This window comes from Seriola lalandi, unplaced genomic scaffold, assembly GCF_002814215.2.
Source record: "Seriola lalandi dorsalis isolate HSWRI2012SDOR001 ecotype SW California unplaced genomic scaffold, Sedor1 jcf7180002054682, whole genome shotgun sequence".
Classification (NCBI taxonomy): Eukaryota; Metazoa; Chordata; class Actinopteri; order Carangiformes; family Carangidae; genus Seriola; species Seriola lalandi.
The window spans coordinates 990,098-1,000,236 of NW_019525235.1; the positions used below are offsets into that span (position 1 = coordinate 990,098).

Sequence of the window (10,139 nt, forward strand, 5' to 3'; positions counted from 1 at the left end):
TAATTGATTATTTGATAAGCAGTGGTCGAAAGATAACGAAATACAAAGCACTGCTAATCTACAGTTATGGTAGCTACTTGTACTTTAATTGAGCATCCCCATTATCAGATAGCCTACTTTATACTTCCACACTATATGTCAGAAGGAAATATTGTACTTTTGACTTCACTGCGTTTATTTAAACTTTTCAGATACGATTCAACATGCAACACAAATGTATTTTCCCAAGATTTAACCACTGGCCAACCTTTCTGTCTTTTAACCACTTACAAAAAGCAAGGGCCCTTTTCACATTTCAGATGTGAGTTGTCAGCAGTTCAATCCGCATAGACAACTCTAAAACTGCCGAATTGTTTGAGGATGAAAGAGGTAGGATAAAACCCTCAATATTTCAGAAAAATAAATAAATAAACTAATAAGATTTGTGCATCAGAACTTCTTTCCCCCTCTTTCCTCTACCATTTATTATCTCGCGACAATTTTGAGGGGATTCAAAGGTTGGGAACCACAGGTCTATCTATAGGCCCATATCATATAACCTACTAGGCTGCGAGCAGTGGCCTATATAAAGTAATTAAAAATGGCTCCATCTAGATCAGCTGCAACAGTAAATGCTGTTTACACATTGATGCAGTTAACAATCTATTCATGTAATACATTGTATTATAATATATCAGTCCACATTTTACTGCAGAAGAAGTACTACTTACTTGAAATAGCGCTGATGGTGAACTACTTTTGTACTTTTACTTAGATGGGATTTTGAACACAGGACTTTTACTTCTAATTTTTACACTGTGGTATCGCTACTTTTATTTAAGTAAAGGAATTAAGATATTCTTTTACCACTGTTGATTAGTCAACTGGCAGAAACTTAATGGCCAATTTATTTATTTTCTATGTTGCAGCCTAGGAGAGATAAAGTGTTTTTTTGCCCGTGGACCTCATCTTCTTGGTGCTCTAGCCTCAGTAATGCACACAAAGGCAGAGGCTGCACTCCTAAATTCATTGGCTCTTATTTTACAAGTGGATTCATTTATACAATAGTTTGTAGATTATCTGCCAAATAAATCGTTTGGAGCAAAACAACTTCAGACTGTTCAAGCTGCCCAGGGCAAGAATTTCTTTTAATAAAATGATTTATTCATTAGCAATGAAAACAAATATTACATGAACAAATAAGCTACTCTTAATAGAATATGTCGCTACTTACAAGGTCGCGGATGAACTATTTTAGCCTACTAACTTCTGTGTTTGTAAAGTCTGCAAAAAACAAATAATTATAATGATTATAATGAATAATTATTATTTCGAGGGCCCATTTCAATGCACAGGCTTTTTTATGTATAATTCCCATCACTCCTTTAAAGTGCATAACATCCAAAGTAAGCTAATGGTCTGCAGAGAAGAACACAACAAGAGTAGTAGGCTAAGTCACAATACTGTGAGGATAAGGAGCAATGAATTGGCTAGTCAAAGCTGCTATTATAGACAACAGAAAACCGAAATAACAACCTAGAACTATTACAACATACATACATTGTCATTGCACTTTGCCACAAATAATAAATATAATCAATTGTATCATTTCAGGGAAACAAATTTCACCGTATGCAGGGTGGATACATAAATGGTGATGGTGTAGATACACATTTTAAAATATTACAAGTAATTACAAGTTAGTCTGCTTTCGACTTGATTTTACTAGGAGTGTCTCTGGAGGTTTTCCATGGTTTGCTGTTTGACAGAAGCTGTGGATGTGTCCCGTGTTTCTCTGTCATTGAAATGTGGAGTGATCTGGTTCAAGGTGGTAGAAGAGGAGATTTGAAGGAGCAGGACCCGGTGCAGTGACGAGGAGTCAACATCTTACAGGAGAAGTGGTGTAAAGCGTCGTGAGCTTCTATGAAGAAGGAGATAAAACCATCAATAGTGTACGTGTACGTGAGTGTAGACTGGTCTTATTGAACAATAAGCATAATACAACTTTTAATGCACAATATAACACACAGTAGACTGGATATTTGCACTAAGCACGTGTGTGTTAAACACAGTCACACAACTATAGGATCAACCGATTTACGGCCATGCTCTTAAAAAAAATGTCCAGAAACAAGTTTGGATCGACCTTGTACCTACAGTCTCTAGATTAGACTAATTGGTGGTCTGTGGGCCTCTGGGTGCAGAAATGTGGTCTACATGTCACCCAGGCTTTTATTCCATCTGACTGTACAACAATAACTGAAGTTCAGCTCGTGCTGAAAAGTGTCTACGCAAGAGAGACGTGGTAAAGAAGCATGTGAGGTGCACACTGAGTGATGATGATCAGTTTAAATCGTTGAGAGAAATGTTCCTTTTTTGTCATTTCCATTAGGTTACAGGCCTGTGTCAATTAATATGCAAAAATGACTATGGACCGATCATGGGTAAATAGTGGGAAAAATTCAAGTTCAGTTTGAAGTGTTTCCTGCATAAGTGCACGAGAATTCAACAAGCTGTTTCACGTATTTAAACACTTGTTGATAAAACCCAGACATATCCACCACTTGTGTACACAGACCGTTTTTGAGGACAGACTTTTCATCACTCACGTCGGTGCCACCGTAAAGAAGGCGAAGGCATGTGCTGTACCCGCTCCCGCTGCTTTATTTGTCTCACCTCTGACGATGTGAAGCTGCTGGACCATCTCCTCCCTGTACGAAAGTTCCCTTTTCATTTGATCTTGAAAATTATCTGAGGAACAAATGGCAGGCACAGATTTCAGTCAGTCATGTGGCTGGTGAGCCTCAATTAAAAACACAATAAGTTAATTTAACAAATGTCATCGCCCTACTGAAATTATAATGTACACGAGATTGTAGCTTTGACATTACTCAAAAATATTCATATGAACCTTAAAAATACCCAAAGGATAAGATGAGTGTAAATGGATGAAGGTTCATAGCGCTGATAACACACAGTGCATGGCAGTGGTCGCTCGCCTCTACAGGGCGCTGTTCTCAAGCTAAAGCAACAAACCAGGCTCCGACTCCATCTACAAACTCCAGGCCTCTAAACACTATGTCCTGCTGTGGTTTGGAAATATACATTTATGCTTTAAAGAGGAGATTAAGATTTGACGTTTTTGAAAAATGATCCAGTGTAAATTATCTATATTTCTTATAAGATTTAATCCCATTGCTCGTTTTCCAGAAAAAGAGAATGACTGGAGTAATTAGAGTTTCAATTACCTATAAAGTGTAAATAAAATAACTGACTTTGAATTACCTAAGAAAAACCTGCTTGGACATCTTTGTTGATGTTGTTAAACTATAAGATTATATGATTTTGTCAGTGTTTTTAATTTTATATAATCATTTGACAACCCACCTCAATGGCTCTTTAGAGAGTATATTTACTGGAATAAAAAATGTGTAATAATTGTAGAACACAGCCAAGGCTACAGATAAACCAAACAACCAGTTGTGCTGTCTCCACCAAACTCCCAAAAGCTGGATCCAAATATTAACAATAAATGCAGAGAAAAACTATGTATTTGTGGATTTGAGTTAGGTCCACCACACAGATTTCAATTGTACAAGGAGGCATTACTGTTAACTGATGTCAGATTTGTTAGTAAGTGACGGGACAATAACAGAACCCCAAAATACAATTTAAAGGGCCCGGAGTGTTACATCGTTTTTGTTGGTGTGTATTTATAAAGAACTCAATGATGTGCAAACATTACAATGATGTTATCTTCCTGAATTCATCACTTCAACATACACTATGTGGTGTTGCAAATATATAGTTTTAAATAACAGCAGTCAACAGTTAGAAATATTTTGCTGGTCAAATATCTGTCAGTATCCAGTTGCTGTTATCCTCCCACAGTACTGTAGGGATATCACGTTTATTTCGACTCAAACCTGATTGGTCGTCAGTAATGTAGGCCTATCCAAGACTTTTTAAATACCCTTGTCCGTGTCATATTGTTTGTCTCTTTCTGGAAATCTGACATTTAGTACTATTAAATAAAATCTTACCAACTAGAAATCTTCAGGATATAGTGTTGAATCTTTTTTTTTTCTTTTTGGTTTTAGTGAGGTCTGTTCTTAGTAACCAGTATCCATTCACCATTTTTATATATGAGATTCTCAAAAAGAATCTGAGAGGGTGAGAAATGTTGAATCATGTTGGAGAGAAGGTGGTGGGTGTTCAGGAGTTACTGTCAGATAATAATATACTGTAGCCACCAGTGATTGAGTGGTGTTTTATCCAGAGAATTACATGATGCACTCAGTTTTTGATTCAGTTTCGTATTAAGAAATATCATCTGTGTAGCACCAGTTTGGAATTTTAAGTAGCGTCACGTAGGCTATGTATATAAATCCAGATGTTCTGACTGCATTGCAGATGAAAATTTTCTGTAACTTTTTCCATTGTGTTGGCATTCAAAACACCTTAATATCAACTCTGATATTTCAGTTAAACAAAACCTCAAAATTCTCCTCCTCTATTACACAACAGTGTTAAAGATTTTGACATTTGAGCTTTTTAAAATGTCCATATGTATTTAAAACAACTTATTGTATTTCTGTAAATTAAACTGAAATATCTGCTATTCCACTTCCTTGCCCACAGAGAACCATTTTCTAAGCATGCATGGGTATTTTTGGACATAAGGTTAAAATCATAATCCTCTCAAGTCAGTGTTAAAAGGGGTTCAGAACACACATTTTCCCAGGGGAGAGTGTCCCTGAACCACTTAGCATTTTTGGAAGAATGGTGCCATTTAAAATTTTTTGCTCTGCAGAGAGAGCTCATGCATGCCAGTTTTGAGGTGGGTTTGGTCATGGCATGGCAAAGGTCATGTTTTGGCATCACAAACATGACAGAAGAATAACAGTTAACATGCACCTGAAAGACTTTTGGGTCTCGGTCTGTGAAATCACTGCTATACAGTGATAAAAGCCAAATCAGTGGAAAAAACACTGTGGCAGAATTTAGCTTACCTTTCAAGTTCTGAAATTCTCGTTCCAGCTTTTTCCTCAGCTCAACTTGCTCTAACAGCTGCTTCTGTAGTTCCTCTAAAAAGCAGACAAAAATAGAGGAGGTTTGAGAAGGAGAGGTACAAAAGGCTTTTGTATCAGCTTCCTTCTAGGACGCTTTTCTATTTTTAATGACAGTGATGGGGACATCATCAGCATTTACACTGAAAATTCAGAGCAGGTCTTCCTGGGCCTGCAGTTAAAAAAAAAAAATCTTCCCTCATGTTTTTTTGGGACAAATCCCTCAGCATCTGCCTCAAGGCAAAAACATATAAAGAAAAAAAAATTATCTCATTTAGTTTAAATGCCATAAGAAATTGTGAGGTTTTACAAGTGACTCTTAATTAAAGGTGGGTCCAGGTCAGAAATACGGAGGGGTTTGTTTTGTAAGTGTTTGGCACCAAGGCCTTAACAGTGGAAGGAGATGGGGATGAGTGAGGGGATGTTGTTGAAATTAGTTTTATATCTAAAATTACAATATGAGAGGATTTAAATCTGCAGGCGTATTATTCTTCCTTTGAAAACATAAGTGTGAATCCTTATGTAGGTAGTCTAACAATAATAATAATAATAATAATAATAATAATAATAATGTCATTTGAAGAGCCTTTTTTTTTTTTAATCAGTAAATCCTTTTATCTAACACCGTCTTACCTTTTGCCAGAGTTTCTATGTTTCTTTGTGATGGTAGAGCTCTGGCTGGCGCGTCCTCGCCTGAATACACAGAAAATAAATTATATTCCTCTATCTGGAAAAAAGTAGACCCCCTGTGTCTTAAAACAGATCTTACAACACTGAGAAATCCTCCTCGCTGACCTCGGGGTGACTTACCTTCGTCCGGCTCTCGCTGGTTCTCCTCGCTGCTTTGTTCATTAAAAGATTTCGTTTCGATCTCCTCCACTGTGGAAGACGGCTCCTCTTTACTCGCACTCTCATCTTAAGAGAAAATAAATCGATGTGATTTCCCCGCTTTTCGATTTTTTTTTTAACAGCTAAATGTTTTAACAAAAGCAGAAAAAAAATGTCTAACCATTTGTTGTGAGTACTCCAGTCTGGTAATTCGTAGGTCTGAACTGATAGGGACTGCTCCTTTGTTGCAGCTCACCCCTCTCCGGTGTGTAAACCTAAAGAAGAAAGAATCACCACTTCTTTCAGCTCTTAACATTACAAGTGGTTCTGTTAAATGATAATAATGAATTAAAATAAAATCTAAAATTAGTAATTAAAAATATACTCTAAGTTGAAGTGCATATATTTTTATTTAAAGAAATGATGTACGATTTTTTTTCTAAATGTTGTGGACATGCTGTTTGTTGCTGCTGTTATACACTGTTTGAACATAAAAGACAAATTTCCCCAAAAGGACACAAAGATGTATCTGCTTGAAAATACACACAGGGCAAGGAAAACAAACCCACTCGCAGAAAACTTTAGTGAAATATTACAGCTTGTGTTATCGCCAGTGTTTCTCAGTTAGAAGTCACTCACTTCAGTAAAGGACGCGGCTATGTGGGGCTCTGATAACTGCTTGCTGTGCAGTTCTCTTTCTGAGGACTGGGCCACGTGCAGGCTCATTTTCTGGGAGTCAACCACACTGCTCTCCTGCATGCCCTTAGAGTCTGAATCGTTTGGTGAAACACTGTGAGCCAAGCCGGGAGGTGTCCGAGGACACACCGAGGACAGAGGCCGGGAGTCCTCCTCCTCCTCATCAGGAGTTTTGTTTGTCTCCACATCCACGTCCGGCTCGCCCTCACTGTCCACGCAGGGGGACATGGACCGATAGCTTGAGCTCTCACTTAAAAAATCGGGCGATAAATAGCCGGTGCGACACCCGTTGTAAGCGCCCCTGTTGCCGTACAGCTTGGCGATACAGTCAGCGTCTTTAATAACGGGTCTGAACGCGGAGACGTAGCTGATTTTCCGGGGCACGAGCGTCATCCCCTCCAGCGGCCTCGCCTCGTCCCCCGACTTGTCGTCCTCATTACGGGCGGACTGTGTGCTGGAGCACCGGTCGTTTTCAACCATGCTGTCTTTTGACGTGTTGGTGCTCCGGTCACTGTGCTCGGATATGTCCATGTCAGTCTGTCTGGGAGGACACAGCAGCTCTGGTGTGGGCTTGTGCTGAGTCTGGGGGTACGGCGGCATGGGCAGCGCGCCCGCCGCGGGCCAGAACATGGGGAAGGAGTGATAGGCGCTGTCCTTGGTACCAGGCCACAGGACACCTGGGAGGCCCGTCTTGCTTTGCTCTCCCATTATACTGTCTTCTTTCTTCTGGCACAGGCCGAAAGCTGGGAACCCGTAAGGATGTGGGAAGAGCGGCGGTGGGATCTTTTGCAGCATCCCAAAGCCTTTACTGGGCACCGGGATGACCGGGTAGCTGCGAGTGCTCGTCATGCCGCCGCGGTTGTCCTCGCAGCTGAGGATTTTTGCAGGTATCTCGGGTGAGTCTCGGGGACGGATGGGTCCTTGTGATTTTAATGGGGAGCTGGAGTCTGACCCACTGCCTGGCAGCGTCCTCTTACGACTGCCCCCGTTGAACATGGCCTTCACATCTTCCCAAGCGTGTAATATCTCAGTCTGGCTGTTTTTATCTGTTAATTTCAGATGCCGCCTCCAAGAATTAAAATTTGCTGCATCCGGCTGCGTGTACTTGGACTCCGGTGTGCGATGAGAGTGAAATATGAATTTATTTGGAGAGAAATACATGTTGCAATAGGAGCACTTGATGCACTTGGCCCTGGAGCTGTTGTATCTGGCCGGGATGAAGCTGCCTCGACTCCCCCAGGCGCACTCGTGGGACACGTCAAAGGCAAAATTTTCTGGAAGTTTAGGAGGCGAATGAGCTCCTAGAAACGACTTACAAAGTCTCTCGGCCTCGCGTTTAGTGATCATCCCGCAGCGCCTGGAGGAGATTGGCATCGCCCCGGCTCTCCGCAGGATCTCCAGCTGGACAGGGGTACACTGGACGCAGGTGATTCCCAGCGCCACACGCCGGTTGTGTATCTCGTTGTAGCTGTAATTCTTCAACAAGGTGTTAGATATCTGTGCAAGGCAAAGTCTCTCCTGGCCATCTATCACCAACGACACGATGGGTATTCCGTACAGCACCGTCTCTCCGACCTGGTTGGGCTTCAGGTTGGTTGTGCTCGGGTAGGAAAGTTCTTGTTTGGAGCTTGGCGAGGAGCTGGAGTCTCGCCCCGCTGGTATGGAGTCCATCCTTAGAGGCCTGGAGGCTGCAGAGACGACGTTTGACGTGAACATGTGAGTTTTTGTCAGTGGGGCCTAATAACAGCCTCAAGCAGAACTTTATAATAAGTATTTAATAGCTAAGCCGTTTAAGTCCATTATGTCATAGTAGTTCAAAGTGCTAAACAGAGAGGCCAAGGCAGTAACAGGCCCGTGTTTTCATGAAGTTGTATGAACTCAGTGGTGTATTTTAGAGACAAATCCTTAGTAAGGAATATGTTTATGACATAATGCAGAGAGGTAAATGGTAGGCTATATCAACCTGCATCCACTTAAAAGTCCACTTCATTTTATTTGCCTGCAACTTCAGCTTTTGTTGAAACTGTAAACACACAACTGTCTGCAGGTTTAAATTCGAAATTATTTCATGACTTCAACAGACTGTGCGTAAAAAACCCCGCTGTAATAAATGACACTTTAAAAAAAGAGCCCAAAACAGGGAGCGTTAAATGCTGTCTGGATCAGTTTCTAAGTCTCACCTTCAATGCTCGCGCGGCTCCCCTCCGTCGTGAACGACAAAGCTGTGATCAAGTGAATGTCGGAGCGATAAGAAGTCTGTGTTGGAGGATGTAAAGATGTTTGCTTTTAGGAGTGGGACGCAGTTGTCGGTGCAGCGCCGCCTCCTTCCTGCTCACTGTCCTCTCCTCTCCTCTCCTTCTCCTTCTCTCTCTCGCTCTCTCTCTCTCTCTGCTCCGCTGTCGGTGTTTGCGGAGGGTTAGTGTTGCACCAGCAGCAGCAGCATCAGTGGCCACATGGCCTGCAGACTGTAGTACAGCCCCCTCTACGACACCGACAGTAATCAAGTGACGGCAAAACTTATGGCAAGGCACTCCCACTCACACAGGCGGTCTGCATTAACTATGGATTCATGACCAATGAAGATGGTGTGAGTGTTTGGTCTTATGGCAGCCTGCAGGTCTACACATGTGGAGAAGGTGCTGTCTGCAAAAAGGAGAATGTGAAATCATTAAATAAAAAACAGCTACTAAACATTTGATTCAGTGCAGCCTATAGGCGCCTGTGTTTAAATAAATTCTCGATTAAAAAAAAGAAAACATCCACATTAATCTTTCATTACTCTGTAGCCTATTGTGTCGACCATAATGCGTTTAATTAATTCTTTTGCACTTTCCTTTTTTAAAAAAACCCTCAATGTTATTGACATTATGAATGGAGGAGGCTGCAGTGGGATTTGGCTTTCCGCTAAAAACAGCAGGGACCCACCGACACATTGTTGTGTGTATGGAGTCAGGACGTGCAGGCCTGCATCATGTGCTGGGTTCCCACGGATTCACTGTGTACAAGCTACACCTCGCCTACACGCGTTTTGACAATAACCAGCTGCTCCAAAGGTCACTCTCTCTGTGATCTGCGCTTAGTCGCCCCCCCCCCCCCAACCACCCCCCTCCTTTCTCTCCCTTCTTCACCATAACGTGCATTCAACTTTTTAAAGTCAATAAAGGTTTGGGTTAATCATTTACATGTGGCACACGCGCGGCGCCGTGCACTGATGTAATATTGATGAAGGTAACAGGACACGCTCCTGTTGGTCCTATTGACTCCAGAGGGACAGAGCTGTGCGGCAATATCAGTTTGTCCATAATTATTGCAAAGCAATGTTGATTTGAACATAGGCAGCATCCATATGCATTGTGCGACTACTTCCGAAATAATAATACCCTTATAAAAATAATACGAATACCATGATAATAATAACAATAACAATAACAATAATAATTATGATAATAATAATAATAATAATAATAATAAACTGTTATGGAGTCAATATCTTAGAACAGCTGCCAAATGCACATCAAAAATGCAAATGACTAATATTAAATTCTATAATTTCAAATGTATTTTATT

General features: G+C 41.0%; 1 protein-coding gene across 2 annotated transcripts; it reads right to left on the reverse strand.

Moving 5' to 3' along the window:
- Positions 1–1,691: 1,691 nt before the first annotated feature.
- Positions 1,692–9,209, reverse strand: skor1b (SKI family transcriptional corepressor 1b). 2 transcript variants are annotated; one of them, XM_087178299.1, is made up of 8 exons: positions 8,753–9,209; positions 6,516–8,260; positions 6,058–6,151; positions 5,859–5,963; positions 5,682–5,741; positions 4,992–5,066; positions 2,656–2,730; positions 1,692–1,897 (listed from the first exon to the last, which is right to left on the reverse strand). In XM_087178299.1, exons 2-8 carry the CDS (start codon positions 8,241–8,243, stop codon positions 1,803–1,805), a joined length of 2,232 nt encoding a protein of 743 aa, XP_087034425.1. In that variant the 5' UTR covers positions 8,244–8,260; positions 8,753–9,209; the 3' UTR covers positions 1,692–1,802. The 2 variants fall into 2 exon arrangements, with proteins under 2 accessions (XP_087034425.1, XP_023278307.1); XM_023422539.2 differs by having other exon boundaries at positions 1,692–1,900.
- Positions 9,210–10,139: the final 930 nt, after the last annotated feature.

Excerpts from the sequence above, each read along its gene's own strand:
- skor1b (XM_023422539.2), bottom strand. The coding sequence starts at position 8,243 with ATGGACTCCATACCAGCGGGGCGAGACTCCAGCTCCTCGCCAAGCTCC. Across the intron at positions 5,964-6,057 it reads TGGAGTACTCACAACAAATG|ATGAGAGTGCGAGTAAAGAG; the intron begins GTTAGACATTTT and ends TTTTCTCTTAAG. Across the intron at positions 5,067-5,681 it reads CATAGAAACTCTGGCAAAAG|AGGAACTACAGAAGCAGCTG; the intron begins GTAAGACGGTGT and ends TCTGCTTTTTAG.